General features: G+C 36.6%; 1 protein-coding gene across 8 annotated transcripts in view; it reads left to right on the top strand.

Moving 5' to 3' along the window:
- Positions 1–16,925, top strand: part of WDR7 (WD repeat domain 7) — a 354,164-nt gene that overhangs the window by 146,956 nt on the left and 190,283 nt on the right. For all 8 annotated transcript variants that reach the window (XM_040478723.1, XM_040478724.1, XM_040478725.1 and 5 more), the window contains one exon: positions 8,496–8,609. In XM_040478723.1, coding sequence (XP_040334657.1) covers positions 8,496–8,609 — 114 coding nt within the window. The remainder of the gene's footprint in view (positions 1–8,495; positions 8,610–16,925) is intronic.

The raw sequence follows: 16,925 nt of genomic DNA, 5'->3' as shown, positions 1-16,925 counted from the left end.
ATGTTACTAAAGGATTATTATATTCTTGTGCAGGCTTGAAGACATGTTGCTTATTTTTAACTATATTTTTCATTTCTGTAATTACTTTGTGGCCCTTGATAAACTAACTTGTTTTCAATAAATTGAAACGATCTCTATTTAGAACAAGGGGTAAATATTTCCAACACTTCACACAGGAAGACTTTTCTCGGAGACACCTGTACTGTTATATTTTTTTTTTTTGATGGTATTGTGGAAGGAAAAGTGGATACTGTGTCTTTAATGGAAAGCAAAAGGTTATCTTTCTCTGGCCTTTGTGTGTATGTGCTGATGTGGATGTAGGCAGCCAGACAGGCAATGTGTGCAGAGAGACTAGGGAACCGGCTGTGGATCGATAGAAGTCGTGTGAAGTGAATTAATGCGAGGCAGGCCGTCTGTCTGTCATAAGGATTGTGGGGAATGTGGGGCAGTGTGGTCAGTCACTGCAGAGATCTGCTTCCAATAAATTCAAGCCTTCTGCCTGAAAATAAACTCTAGGTACACACGTACTCCCTTCCTTATTGTTAAATTTTACTTTATTCAAAGTAAATGTTCCCAGCAAATTATTGCCTCTAGTATACTTTAATTGGACCACTGGAAAGCCACAATTGTGAGAAGCTGATGAAATAAAAATACCTGCTATTCTTTTAGATCCAGTTTTCAATCTCTGTGGAAATCTATATTATTGTGGGAATGAGAAATATAATTTTTGTTAATATTTATAAGCATTGTGGTATATATTTTTCTGAATCCTAACAGTAGTGTTTATCACTTTCATCCATCTAATCTTCAATAAGATAATAAAATTATAATGAACTCAAATGGTTTTGTATTCCAGTATGGATTAAGCTCTGTATTTTAAATGTTACTCTATTAAAATTTAGTATTTAATCTTTGATTATTAAGTTAATCACATGACACTGAGATCTTGTGAGTTCCTATTATTTACCCTTATTCAGATAGTATTAGCCAGTAGGACAAAAATGTTTATGAAGGTAATTTGAAGCTTTTGAAAAATAAATTTTAAAATAATGTACCTGATTTTGCTGATGTGGAGAGGCAAGTGCTGTTTTATTCCATTGACTTTGAAAACTGTATCCCATATTTACATTAAAAAAATTGTTTTTCTAAAGTGTTTAAAACATTGTGTACAAAGAGACAAGTGTGTGTGTTTGTGCATAATCTCACAATGAATGGTGATCTCAGTGTTTAGAATCCAGATGCCATGGAGAGCTCCTAATCGTCCTCCTGCCCTCTCTCTTAACTGCTGCCAGCCACAGCCCACCCTCCCCCTTTCGCTGCGTGTCCAAACTTACTCAGACCTGTTTCCTGTTCCATCCCATTTTTCCCTTGTTTTCCTCCTGATTCACAGTATAGAACCAATTTATAGACACCTATTGTCTGGCATAATATACATTCATTTTTTTTTTTTTTTTTTTTTTTGTGAAATCTGGATTTGGGAACTAACTGGTGTTTTAAGTATCTTGTGTCTTTCCCTTTTTTGTATCTCCTTTTTAATACTATCTCTATACCTCATTATCATCTCTTTATTGTACCTTTTTGTTGTATATCTTTCCCCAACGCTTGCTTTTCTTGGTATATTTAAAAACCTGAGAAAACTCCTGTTTTCTTGGTATATTTAAATAACAAATTTGTATCATGGGATTGAAAGTATTCAGTTCTATTCAAGATTTTGTTTTTTTTTTTAAGTTTATTTTGAGAGAGAGGACGTGAGCAGGGGAGGGGCAGAGCGAGAGAGGGAGAGAGTCCCAAGCAGACTCCGTGCTATCAGCACAGAACCCAGTGTGGGGTTTGATCCCAACTGTGAGATCATGACCCAAGCCGAAATCAAGAGTTGGTTTCTTAACCTACTGAGCCATCCAGGCGCCCCATACAAGGTGTATTTATGAAATGTTCATTATTGCCAAGTATTTTGGGGATACTCAGAAAGTAACTAAGTCTTAGATTTTATGGGGCCGTTTGAGAAATAAGTTCTCTTACATCAAGTGTGTAAGAAAATAGCAAGGTACCACCATATAACTAGTGAACAACCTTTGTAATCTTTATTATCAACATGCAAGAGAGGTGCCTGGGTGGCTCAGTTGGTTAAGCATCTGACTCTTGATTTCTGCTCGGGTCATGATCTCATGGTTTATGGGATCGAGCTCTGCGTCGGGCTCTGTGCTAACAGCACAGAGCCTGCTTGGGATTCTGTCCTTCTCTCTCTCCACTTCTGCCTCCCCCACGTGTGTGCTCTCTCTCTCTCTCTCTCTCAAAATAAATAAACTTAAAAAAAATATACAAGAAACTGAGGCTTCCAGATAAGTATTTTCTTTTCTTTTTAAGTTTATTTTTAGAGAGCTTGCGTGCGTGCGTGTGTGTGTGTGTGCGTGCATGCGTGCGCGCACAAGCGGGGGGGAGGGACAAAGAGACTCTCAAGCAGGGTCTGTGCTATCAGTGAAGAGCTTGAAGTAGGGCTCGAACTCACGAACTGTGAGATTATGACCTGAGCCAAAATGAAGATGAGACACTTAACCGATTGAGCCACCCAGGCACCCTCACATAACTATCTTCTAAGTGTACTTTTCTTCATATTTGTCAGGAATATTTCATCATCTTATTGAGAGTGGATAGTGACTTTTATGCTTGAAAATGTTTAGTTTTTTTATACCAAAAAGAAAGTAAAACAATTTTCTCTAGTCTTTCTGTTTCATTGAAAACAGCATTGTGTTCTGGCATAATCCTCAGTTCTCTTTAGTGACAGTGATGTAATACCTTCTATTGTATCTGTTTCTTTTTTAAGTTAGATTTATTGAGGTATGATTTATATGTAGTAAAATTCGCCCTTTTCTGGTAATTTTACCCTTCTTTGGGTTTTTAGCAAATGTGGATAGTCCTGTCCCCACTTCCACAAACAGCATATAGATTATTTTCATTACTCTGAAATATTTACTAATACCATTTTACAGTTAGTCGTCTTGTCCACACCCCTAGCGTCCAGCAGCCACTGGCTCGACTTAGATCCTTTTTTTGGCCTTTTACAGAATAGTTTGGCCTTTTACAGAATATCTGCTGTAATGTTGGCCTGCAAACGTAAGATGGTAATATAACACGTAATTAAATACTGTGGAGATAAGAAACAGCCAAGATGTGGCTGGGAATTGTTTTAATGTTATTCCTTCTCTTGGAGATAATGATTACCATGCTTGGAGGGATTAAATGATAGTTTTACTCATCTTGTGCCAGACTGTATGGTCCAAAAGTTCAAAATGAAGAGGTTCTATCGTTTCCTCAAAGTGAACTGTTAAAATTAGTTTTTAATGATCTGTAGCATTTGGACTTGAGAGTTGATGGCAGTAATGTGGTCTTTCCCATTCCCCATATCTCTTCCCCTGAGATCTCTCAACACAAGTTAGGAATCTTAGGTATTTTGTTGCCAACCCCATGTCCAGTTTGACTGAAGTTAGGATAGTTAAAAATTTATCTTTAAAAAGTAAAGTATATGTGTAATTTTGAAGTGATCAAACCAGTATCTTTTTATTGATTGGTACCAAAATAACCCAGATATTTTGACTGTGAGGACCAACAGAGTGAGTTACACAAATGGTCAAAATCAATAATATGATTTGTTTTTTTTTTAAATGAAAAATGGAACATTACTGCTTTTGTAAACATAATATTCATGGCACATTTTTTCTTACTCATAAATGCTTTATGTGGCTCTTCCCCCCTCTTTTATCTTCAGCTGCCTAGTAGAAAAGGTGTCAAGAGAGTACCCAGGAGTAGTCTGGATGCTGTGGTTCATCCGAAATGTTAGAAGGCAAACTTTTAAAAATAACTTTATCGAGTATCATTCACGTGCCATTAAATTCACCCCTGAAAGTTTACATTTCAGTGGTTTTTAGTGTATTCAAAGTTGTGCAACCCTCACCGCAATTTCTGAACATTTTCATCACCCCAAAAGAAACTGTGCATCATTCCCATAGTATCATTCCCCATTTTCCCCAGGTCTCGTAGCCCTAAGTGACCACAACTGTACTTTATGTGTATAGATTTGCCTATTTGGGACGTTTCATATAAATGGAATCATACAACATGTGGTGTGTCGTGACTGGTTTCTTTTACTTAATACTTCATTTCTCTCTATTGCTGATTAATACTCCATTGTGTGATTATACCAGCTTATTATGTGATAAATTGTGACATATTCATATATTCAGTTGATGGACAATTCACATTGTTTGCACCCTTTGGCTTTTATGAATAATGCTGCTGCGAACATTCATGTACAAGTCAGTGTGGATATAGGTTTTCATTCCCTGGGAGTACAGTTGCTGGGTTTATATGATAATTCTGTTTAACCTTTTGAGGAACTGCCAGACTGTTTGCTGTAGAGTTTTCAGGGTTTCTTACAGAGGGGCACCTTGCTGGTTCAGTCCATAGAGCATGTGAGTCTTAATCTCAGGGTTGTGAGTTTGAGCCCATTGGGTACGGAGACTACTTAAAAAAAAATCTTTAAAAGTTAAAAAATAAATACATAGTTCCTTATATAGGTTAAGCACTAGTCCCTTGTTGGGTATATGATTTGTGAATCTTTTGTCCCAGTCTTTAGTTTGTTTTTTTATCCTCTTAACGGGGTCTTTTGCAGAGCAAAAGTGTTGAATTTTGTTGAAGTCTATGTCCGCTATTTTTTCTTTTATGGACTGTGGTTTTGGTGTCATCTCTAGACTTCGATATCCAGGATTTTCTCGTTTTTTTTTCTAAAAGTTTATAATTTTATATTCTATGTTTAAGTCCATGATCAGTTTTAGTTAATTTTTGTATACAGTGTGGGCCTTAGGTCAAGGTTCGTATTTTTGCCTATGGACATCCAGTTGTAATAGCCCACCTGTTGACGAGATTACTTTCCCCCCTTGAATTGCTTGCACCTCTGTCAAAAATCGGTTGTGCATGTTTGTTTGCATCTTTTTTCTTGGTCCTCTGTTTTGTTCCATTAGCCGAAAACCACATAGTTTTAATAAATTTATATAATAAGTCTGGAAATGGAATAGACTTTTTTTCCCCTACCTTTTCCTTTTCTTCCCCCCAGAGTTCTTCTAGCTATTCTAGTTCCTGTGTCTTTCCATTTAATTTTAGAATAATTTTGTCTGTATCTACAAAAAAATTGTGCCGAGATTTTGACACGAATTGCATTAAACCTATATATCAATTTATGGAGAATTAACATCTTTACTGTGTTGAATATTCCAGGACATGAACACGGTATGTCTCTCCATTTCATTTATTTACATCTTTGATTTTTTTTGCGGGGGGGGGGTGGGGAGGGGTCAGGATTTTGTAGCTTTCAGCCTACAATTTCTGTTGTATATGTTTCTTTTAGATTTACATCTAAGTATTTCAGCTTTTTGAACCATTGTTAGTAGCATTTTTTTAAAATTTAGTTTCATTGCTAGCATATAAAAATACAGTTGATCAGTTTTTTTTTTTTTCTTGTATTCTGCAGCCTTACTGAACTCACTCAATTTTTTATATATTCCTTTGGATTTTCTATGTGGACAATCATTGTATCCTCAGATAGGGACAGTTTACTTCATCCACTCCAAATGTATCCATGTTTTTTTCTTGCTTTATTACACTGGCTAGAACTTTTAATGCTATGTTATATGAGTGGTGAGTGTGGATATCTTTGCTTCATTCCTGATCACAGGAGGAAAGCATTCCGTTCTTCACCATTAAGTACAATGTTAACTATAGATTTTTAGCAGATGCTCTTTATTATGTGAAGAAGTTCATCTCTGTTCCTATTTTTCTGGGAGTTTTATTATTGTTTTTTTAAATCATGGATTAATGTTGAATTTTGTCAAATGACAGCTATGATCATATGCTTTTTTCTTCTTTAGCCTGTTACTATTTGGGGTTACGTTGATTGGTGTTTGAATATAGAACTAGACTTGCATTCTGGAACTAAAACTCCATTGGTCATGGTGTATAATTCCTTGTGTATGTTATTGGATTCTATTTCCTTACATTTTGTTTAGGACTTTTGAGACTATCAGCGATACTGATCTATAGTTTTCTTTTTTCTTTTTTTACATTTTCTTTTTTTTTCTATCGAGAGAGAAACAATTTTGTAACTTTGTTTGGGAAAAAGCATTAATCAAAGAACCAGTTTCAGCATAGCTACCTCTTAGTCTTTCAGCCTTGGTTGGTTTGAGATCTACATGTTTGCTCTTTAAGCTCTGTCTCAAGGAATTGAATGCCCCACAGTTGAGTAGTTACCAGGCACAGCACAAGAACTTCATGGAGGGCTTGGCAGTGTTGTTACTCAGTATTGTGTGATTCCATGATTTTTCATGGTTATGTTGTGATATTCTGTGTACATACTTCTCACCCTGCTCTGAGGAACTCAGTCCCTGTAAGAACTTCATGGAGAAAGGATATTGGGGTTTGAAATCAGAAGACCTATGTGTCCATACTGGTTCTGGAATTTAGTAGCTGTATTATAGTGGGCAATTACTTAACCTCTCTGATTAAATGAGATAAATTTAAATGGATTCATAAACCTGTTACTACAAATAATAGCTTCATTTTTATTGAATCCTTCAATTTTATAGGAAAGGAAAATACTAAAAAAGATTGTTACTATCTAAACTGTTCCTTGGGGCGTCTGGGTGGCTCAGTCGGTTAGGCATCCGACTTCGGCTCCGACTTCGGCTCAGGTCATGATCTGATGGGTTGTGAGTTTGAGCCCCACATCAGGCTCTGTGCTGATGGCTCAGAGCCTGGAGCCTTCTCCGGATTCTGTGTCTCCCTTTCTCTCTGTAACCCTCCCCTGCTCAGGCTGTCTCTCTCTCTCTCTCTCTCTCTCTCTTTCAAAAATAAACAAACATTAAAAAAATTTTTTCAACTGTTCCTTAATATCTTTTCCCTATTTCTCTATCATTTTCAAAATTATCAACTATTAAGAAACGAGACAGAGTTTTCAGAGATTTGCCTTTTGATTTAATAGGCCATCTTTGATTTTGTGTTTAAGCAATAAATCTTTAGAAATGTGGCATTTACCTTATTTCCTCCCCTCTGTGGTTATTTTACTGAAAGCCATTATTAAGTAATTAACTTCACAGTATATTTTTGGTAATCTTCCTCCTTTATTTTAGAATCTTATCTTGAAAGCCCAACAACAAAATGATTCCGCAGAAGAATGGCTTTTTGTTTGACATTCATTAGGGACCACCGATTGACCCTTTATTTTTGTATCAGAGCAGTTTTGAGCAAAGTGGTGGTTCTAACGTGGTATGTCCTCTTCCCCAAACTGAAGTCATTAGGCCTTGGAACTGTGTCCTGGTAGATTTAGCTCTGGATCATTCAGGTGCTTAAAGACTGAGATTTCCGTCTCTTGGTGACTTTGGTAAACCTGACGCAGCAGGACTGAATTTCACGCAGAAACGTTTAAGTTAATATACGTTGGAGGAAAAAAAAAGAAGCCCTTGAATATTTAGAGCTTTGATTTTTAAAATATTTTGATGGATACAATGGATGTAGTTCTTGAAGTGCTTATTTAAGATTGATTAGAAGGCTCAATTCCTTAAAAAAAAAAAGGAAAAAAAAAAGGTTCAATTCCTGAAGTAACTTCCAGTGGTGAAATTTTTGTATTTCATGATTTAGTAATACCCGTTGAATAACCGTATGAAAAATACTGAGATACCCTACTATCCATTGCCAAATTAGAAATAACATAGTATATGCAAATTGGCAACAAAATAGATCTTCAAAAGTGGAAAAATAGCTTATAAGGAAAAGACATTTGCCTCAGCTGGCAAGTTTCTCAGGTAATTTACAGAATGGAAGCTTCTGGCCCCGGATCTAGTTCATCCGTCTGCTTCTGGTAGGTTTTTTCAGTGTGCTAATTATCAGATCTCCTGCCTACTTCCTCCATAGACAGTGATAGTGTCCACTTTGAGGTGGTGCATTTCAGGTGTCTTATGTAGACCCAGAGCGCTTGTCGGCATTTTCGGCCTTCTAGCCCCCAAATTGTAAGCAAACTAATATTAAAAAGAAGTAAACTTTTAAACTGGTCCTTCACTTTTAGGGTTTTTCCCCCCCTCTTTGCAGCATAATTACGTCTAGATCACCTAAAATAACTGTAGTAAAAATGTTGGAAGGAATCAAGTAAAAATGTAATTTATTGAAGCATCCTTTTTCTGTTTTTCCCAGAACTGAGTTGAGTCAGTGTAGTTTGTACCTGTGTACATATATGCGTACAAAGAAATAGAGCACATGTGAATATTTTGTTCATTAATTTGTGACTCTTCCTAATTGTGGTGAATTTAGTGTGTGTGTGTGTGTGTGTGTGTGTGTGTGTGTGTGTTTTAATGTATTGCATTTGTATCTAGTAGGTAAATTAAAAAGCTTTAAGAGTTTGGGTGCACCTTTCTTTTAGTTTTTAAAACTAACCCTTGTGATTCCATTTGTTGTAGCTGGAGTCTCAGCAGAAGCCATGCAGACTATCGGCACTGCTCCTGATGCCCTGGGGCCAGAAGCCAAAGTCCAGGAAGAAGAGCACGACCTTGCAGATGATGACATCACAACTGGTGAGCAGGGACATCTTTCACATAACCTGGATGAGCTTTATCCAGTATTGGAATGTGCTTTTAGATTATTTGTAATGGGATTAAATATGTTGATGGAAAAGAGGGAAACTTGTATTGATGGAATGTTTAGTTTTATGAGACTCTTTAGTGTCCTTTTGATCTTGAAGTGGAAAGAAGCAGAAGTGTTTATTTGGTCTCTGTTTGCTCATTGTTGCTGTAACAATGAACTTGCTAGCTGTGCATTTGATTTCCTGGAGACCTTCTAATTCAGAGGCTGGGATCATTACTAAAGCCTTGAAACGTGTAGAGGAATACACCTTATGAAAGGTTTTGCAATTATAGGGTAAACTGAAGAATACCAAAGTTGTAACAGCAATGTAGGCTGTATAAGGAAACTTAATAGATATTCTTTGTACCTATATTATAGAAGTCAATGCTGCTTTTTAAAGTTATTTACATCGTTTAGATATTGAATAATCTTACCTATATTATTTATTATATAACTAAAGGACTAAAGTAAAATTTAGGAAAACTATATACCACGTATGGTTCCATATTCTGTGTTTTATGTTTATACATGTTCAGCCTATCTTTTTATAGACTTAAGTCAGTTTCGGTTACTGGATCTCCAAATGCATTCAGCTCAATTTCTTTAATGTACAGAGGATTAAAAACAACCTACTATAAATATTTTTATTGGTATTAAGAATGATAAACTTTTGATTTTTGTATAGATGGTTATTATGTAAAATCTGACCATAGAAATCCATAATTATTGTGAAGCAACAAGTAGTAACTTAATAGTAATCAGTAATTTGAGGGGCACCTGGGTGGCTCAGTTGGCCGAGTGTCCAACTTCCACTCAGGTCATGGTCTCACGGTTTGTGAGTTTGAGCCCCGCGTCGGACTCTGTGCTGACAGCTCAGAGCCTGGAGCCTGCTTCAGATTCTGTGTCTCCCTCCCTCTCTCTGCCCCTCCCTCACTCACACTCTGTCTCCCTCTGTCTTTCAAAAATGAATACACATTAAAAAAAAAAAATAGCAATCAATAATTTGAAAGAAGCATGCCCGGAAAACATCAGTAAAACTTTCAGCAAAAACTAAAGAAACTTAAAAAAAAAAAAAAAAAAAAAATGGAGGGAGGTTTTTAGCTCTTAAAGCTCTGTGTGGTAGGTTCTTTACTGTTACGACCTGAATGCCTTTAAAATTTTGTCACTGGAATGAAGTTGAGGGAGCCTAATAATCTCCCTTGAAAATTTACAAAGCATGTAATCAACAACCTGGAGCCTTGTGCTACTGCTGCAAATAAGTAGTTGACTAAATTGAGGCGCATCTGGTTTTCAGTAAAAATGCTGGTGGCCGTGACCTGCTACATTTTAATCCTTTGAATGTGTCAGTTCATTGATTGAAAACATTTCAACTTAAATGTAAATATAAATGATTTCAGAAATTCCCAACTTTTCTGAAAGTCATTTAGCATTGCACAATTACGGATTTTGTTTCAGTCGCGACTAGAGGAGATGATTGCACCTGCAGATTTTTTTTTTAACATTTCTTTTAAGTTTATTTATTTACTTGGCGAGAGAGAAAGAAAGTGCAAGTTGGGGAGGGGCAGAGAGAGAGAGAGAATCCCAAGCAGACTCCACACACTGCGAGCGTGGAGCCCCGTGCAGGGCTCGAACTCACAAACTGTGAGATCATGACCTGAGCCGAAGTCAGATGCTTAACCAACTGAGCCACCCAGGTGCCCCCAGATTTTTAAAAATTAGTTCTTTATTCAATTATCATTGCTTTTTAAAGTGTTATAGGTACGTTTTAATTCTCTGTTAATTTTAAAGGCCCTCTAGTCTATAAAAAGTAGTGGTTTAATGCATAGAAGAAAAGAAGTTGCCTTTGTAATAGAATAACTTAATTTGTACTCTGGAAAAAAAAAAGCTTAATTTTTGAGCACTCAGGTGAGCATTATTAAATCAGTACACTGAAATTTTAAATTACGTACCACCATCATCATGAGACAGCAAATAGCACATGGCTGTTCTTTTATTTGTATAAAGAAGCTTAAAAATGAAAATCTAGCTTGGAGAGTCAGTTAATGCTATTTATTTATTTTTTTTTAATTTTTTTTTCAACGTTTATTTATTTTTGGGAGAGAGAGAGACAGAGCATGAACGGGGGAGGGGCAGAGAGAGAGGGAGACACAGAATCGGAAACAGGCTCCAGGCTCTGAGCCATCAGCCCAGAGCCTGACGCGGGGCTCGAACTCACGGACCGCGAGATCGTGACCTGGTTGAAGTCGGACGCTTAACCGACTGCGCCACCCAGGCGCCCCAAGTTAATGCTATTTAAACTGTATTTTAATCTGTAAGAAGTTAAGTTAAACATATGTGATGAATGGCTTTTATCAGTTGATTTGTTCACTTCATGCCGTGGGTACCAGGGCCAAGAATGTTCAAAGCATTTAAGTAACTAGAAAAGGCTTCCTTCATGTGTTGTCAGAGCAACTAGCATGTTGCAGCCTGTAGATCGTTTAGGTTACCTTTGAATTGTGTGACTTGATTAAGATGTGGTACAGATTTTTGTGAGGGTTAAGAAGAAAACCCTATTTCTTTTATTGACTAGAATTCTATATAAATTACGTTATGAAAAATATGGTAGATATGTTGAGAGAAACCTGTTTCAGGCACAAGAATCTTATTTTGGGATGAGCACCATTGTAGAGGACAAGTACTACAAAAGGGAAATCTGGCCAGCTTAGCCAGTGACTTTGAAAAATCAGGGAGTTTTTTGGTTACTTAAATTGAATTGCTCTATTGTATCTTTTCACAAAATAAATAGAAAGTATATCAAGGCGGACCTACTTGCATGTACTTGGAATGAATTCTTGTTTGGGAGCTGTAGTTAGGCTGATACGCATTGTTATGTTAATACTATGTTTGTAGCGATCTGTGACTTAATTCTTCAATTAACTTAATTAAACAACTGACCAGTTAAATAGGAAGTATAATTTAGTGCTTTGCTATAGGTAGAACAATTATGTTTGCAATTTTTCTCTTGGGTGAGAAAGAATGATGCATGAATGTTGTCTTAGGACACTGATCTGAGCCTAGCAGTCTTTGTTAGCGCTTGCCTTATAAAAGTAAAGAAGCATGGATAAAGCTTTATAAGTGTTAGCTATGATCAATTGGAACTAATTAAATTTATTTGAAATGAAGAGCCTTAACTGGAAGAGAACAGCTGGAAAAACTGGAAAGAAAAAATTGAGTCTTGATTGAGACAGTTTAAACCTTCACCCTGTCATTTAAAAAATATGCGGCAGCTTCTTTCCGTATCTTTCTTTTTAAAGCTAATATCTATTGATCGGCTCTACAAAGTAACGCCACTTTGCCTTGGTCAACCCACACGTTCGGTTTTACTTACATTCTGTCTTAAGGTTCATCAGCTTCTTCCCTGTAACCAAATGTTTTCAATTACACATCAAAGCTGTATTAGCCATTTTCACAGATTAATACTGTTTTTATGTAGAAAAAAATTAAAACCTACTTCATGTAATTTTTTTATATTACAGTGCAGCATGCATGGGAAAATGTACTTTCTTTTTCACTGGAATTACTTCAGGTTTTGCAATATTCTGTATATTAAACTCTGTTTTAACAACAACAGTGACATTTTCTTTACAGTGAAAAAGAATGCCATTGATTGTTTCTAGATTATAATTTCAGTGCCACACTAATATTACTGGATACTTGGTGTGTTTGCTTTTATTTGCACAGGATACTTTTATTTTTAGTATTATAATTTAAATGTTTATTTAGGTATATAGTCAATATCTGTAAATAATGTATTTTTTCCTTACAGCATTAAATAGGTCCTAATTAATAGAGTAAATCTCACTAAAAACTAACAGAAAAAATTTAGATAAGTTACAGTCTTTTTTTAAGGTAGTTGATTATCTCTATATACTTTTTATCCTGATAAAGGATGACATTCTGAGTGAGGATGCAGCTATATGTCCCCTAAATGTTGCATTTTAATACATCCTACCCCTAATTGCAGTTAAAAAGAATTTTGAAAGACTCCATTTACCAACCTGCAATGGATTCCTTTAAGAAAGCCACTAAAGTCTTCTGAGGGTCATACTGCAGTGTCCTGCCCCTTGTTCAGTACAGCGTGGACACACTGACCATATAACAGGGGTAAAGGGTCAGAAGTCACTGACATTGTCAAAAAGAAACCACATGATAGTAGATCAGTGGGACAGTGGACAGATTCAGCTGCTTGCAACAAAAGCAGCAATGAAATGTGGATTCTGATAGGTGTGTTGGCTGTATTTGTTGTATTTCTTGTAAAATGTAAAGTTAATTTAAAAGAAAAAAGAGAGAAAGAGGGAAATGCGATGGAAAAAAGAAAGACTAGGGAAGGGTATGAGCAATTGAAAGTCACATCCATTGACAAACAATCAACTATGTACCCAGCCCTTTACACTTGACTCTCCCATTTCTTTGAAATGGATACTGATATTTTTGCAGATAGATAGATAAGGAAACAAGCTCAGAGAGTTCACTTTTAAAGGGTCCCGTCCTTAAAGTGATAGATCTGGGACTTAAAAGAAGTCCTGTCTGACTCCAAAGCTTATGTGTGGTTTTAAATACAATCCCACACTGCCTAATATTCTTAAATTCTTGAACTTTGGCATCTTTTTCTTTTCAAATGTGAGATGTCAGTTTGCCTTTACTGCTTTTGATATCAGACTTAAGCCTGATAATTGCTGGATATTTTATTTAAAATACAAACTTGTTATTCTAAATTTAGACCAAGAGATTATCTCCTTTAGAAAAAAAATCATCACAGGGGCGTCTGGGTGGCTCAGTCAGTTAAGCGTCTGACTTCAGCTCAGGTCATGATTTCGTGGTCTGTGGGTTTGAGCCCCATGTTGGGCTGTGTGCTGACAGTTCGCAGCCTGGAGCCTGCTTTTTGTAACCGTTTTGGTTGCTCTCTCTGTGGTCCTGCTTTTCTTCCCTCTGTGCTGATCTCTCCTGTTGCCCCGGGAGCTGTTCTGCCTCGTTTCTGGGCTTGTCTCTGTCAAAAAACCCAGAATCTCTGGTGGACTTTTTGGAGCCAGGGGTATCGGTGAACCGTTGTCCAAGAGATCCCTCTGGGGCTTGGTGGCCCACTGCAGGAGAAGCAAGGTGGCTTGTATGTTGCGTGGGGAGATGCTCACAGGAAGGAGAGAAATGCAGAATTTCCCCGGAGGCCAGACATGCCACTGAGGAAGTAGAGTGTGGAATCATGTTGTGTGTGACGGGGTACGTACGTTTCGTGGCGTTCCTCTGGGTGTCTGCACTCAGGCACTTAGCACTAAGGAAACTTGCTTTTTATTGCCCATTGAAATTTTAATGTGTTCAAGATTTAATGTGCCCAAGCCTCTATTTAAAGGCTTGGCCTGGGGTGACTTGCCTAAGAAAAAGTGCCAAAGGAAAAGAGGCAAGAGCAAGGACAAAAGGTGGCTAACAAGTACCATCTGAATGTCTAGTTTCTCTTTAAAATGTTTAGACTTTTAAAAATGGGAAATCTACAGAGTATCGATGTATTTTGGCCAAAGATGTGATTGTGCATTTAAAAGAATTATGTTCTGTATACTTGAAGTTTGCTCAGATAGTAGATGTTAAACATTTCACTGCATAAAGTATCATAAAGAATCAGAGGAGCTATAACAAATTACTTTAATCAGCTGTCGCATTGGCACTGAATCTTTTATAGTGGTAAAAATAGCACTGTGTGTGTGTGTGTGTGGTATTTCCTCTTTGCATATAATATTTTTGCAAGGGGTTGGTCAAATAAACAGTAATCAACACCATCTGAGCAAATTCATCTAAAAGAACACATTTAAAAATCAGGGACTGGGGCACCCGGCTGGCTCAGTCAGTAAAGCACATGATTCTTGATCTTGTGATTTTAAGTTTGGGCCCCGTGTTGGGTAGAGAGATTACTTATATATTTTTTTAAACATTTATTTATTTTCAAGAGACAGAGACAGAGTGCGAGTGGGTGAGGGGTAGAGAGAGAGAGAGAGAGAGAGAGGGAGGGAGATACAGAACCGGAAGCAGGCTCCAGGCTCTGAGCTGTCAGCACAGAGCCCAGTGTTGGGGCTTGAACCCACGAACTGTGAGATCATGACCTGAGCCGAAGTCGGACGCTTAACCGACTGAGCCACCCAGGCGCCCCGGTAGAGAGATTACTTAAAAAAAAATTACTTTAAAAAAAAAGAATTTAAAGTAATAACAATCATAACTCACTAGCATTTATTGAGTACCTAATATGTGTCAGGCTATGCTCTAGGCTCTTTTTAATCCTCACAAGTAATTGTAATAAATTTTCATGATCAATTCCATTTCACAAGAGAGGACAGTGAGGCACAGAATGGTTGAGTAACTTTCTACATAAAGCCCACAGATAGGAAATGGCAGAATTAGGATTTGAATCCAGTCTGTTTTCTTCTAGATCTTATGCTTTTGAATAGAACTATTTATTCAGGGGCGCCTGGGTGGCTCAGTTGGTTGAGGGTCCAACTTTGGCTCAGGTCATGATCTCGCCGTTCGTGAGTTCAAGCCCCACGTCAGGATTTGTGCTGACAGCTTACAGCTTGGAGCCTGTTTCACATTCTGTGTCTCCCTCTCTCTCTCTGCCCCTCCCCTGTTCATGATCTGTTTCTCTCTCTCTCTCTCTCTCTCAGAAACAAATAAACATTAAAAAAAAATTTTTAAGTAATTTATTCAAATCAAAGTCATTAAAAAAAAAGTCTTAGGGGCACCTGGTTGGCTCAGTGAGAAAAGTGTGCGACTCTTGATCTTGGGGTTGTGAGTTTGAGCCCCAAGTTGTAGGGATTACTTAAAAATAACATCTTAAAAATATCTCTTAAGAAAATAAAAGAAACACATGTATTTATTATGACACATCAGTTTCTCTTTATGAGATATAGATACCACTATTTTAATTTTTGATCAAGTTTAATATCTTATGTGATGCAAGGAAATACTTAATATGTGAAGAAAAAATTTCCTATTTTCTTAAAAAATAAACAGATAATTAGTATAGGAAGACAATTTTATATATTTTCTAGACAAAGTAAGAATTATTTTACCTTTATATGAAACCACACACATTAATATATCAGCACATGTACAGTATTAGATCACAGAAGCTTAAGGTTTGATTTTAAGATTTAATATTCTATATTCTCTTTGATAAATTTAGACTAAATAGGAAAAAGCAGAAATAGTTGGATAAGAATGTGGGAACTGGTTTTTTTGTTTTGTTTTGTTTTGTTTTTTTAAAAAAACAACATTTTCCATGTGAGTGAATAACCTTCAGGATGAACTTAACATTTGGCCTTTGTGAGCGGTGTAATAATACCTCACAGATAAGAATGAATTGCATTAGATTGTGGCACACTATTATATTTCTGTATATTACATGAATTGCCCTTATAATTGATATCAAACCCATATGACCAAAAGTTGTAATTCACAAAAGTAATGACAACAATGTCTCATAATTCACAGACTTGATGTCATACCTGTGAATGATTACTTTTACTGTGCAAACCATGTTAAAGGGGAAAAACAGGTTTTAAAACGGATGTGGGGTTTGGAACGGTTCTTCTTCCTGATACTTTATAATCATTTTTAACACACAAATGGATAATTAAATTGACTAGCATCCTTGAATTTCCCCATAATTTCTTTGATTAAAATTTTGAAGCCTAAGGTCTTTTACTCTTAATTTGAAATTTTTCATCATAAACAGAAGTATTTGAGGTGAAGACAGTTATGAACCTGTATGAATTTCTCCTCTCGTGATGTATAGAAAGAGGAGTCCTCTGTCATAGGTAGGATAAAAATCAAGTTAGAATATTTCATCTTAAAACAAAACTGTGTCTCCTAAATACAGATACGTGGATTAAATGGAGTAAACCTAATTTAAAAGGATTCCGGGAAACCGAACCAGCTACCCTTGTATTTATCCACTTTGTATTTTTCTGTCACATTATAGGGAAGATGTGGTAAAGCAAACAGCTCGTTGAGAAGCTGATGATCTAATTAGAGAGAGCGGCTGTGTGTTCAGCATAGTTGCACATATACTTGCACATATGATAGACTTTAGGTTGGAGAATTCCAGGCACAGGGGAGGAGTTAAAGGTAGGATTTATATATGAGGTAAGCCTGCAATCATGGCAGAGGAGGACAGTATCTATTAATTTAGATACTGAAATGAAGACTTTGACAGAGGCTGAGAATAGCCTGGCTGGTGTTTTTGAGCA

Source organism: Herpailurus yagouaroundi, unplaced genomic scaffold (assembly GCF_014898765.1).
Source record: "Herpailurus yagouaroundi ecotype Mexico unplaced genomic scaffold, PumYag 142, whole genome shotgun sequence".
Lineage (NCBI taxonomy): Eukaryota > Metazoa > Chordata > Mammalia > Carnivora > Felidae > Herpailurus > Herpailurus yagouaroundi.
Note: the sequence above shows the minus strand (reverse complement) of the source record. Positions and strands in the feature narration are given on the sequence as shown.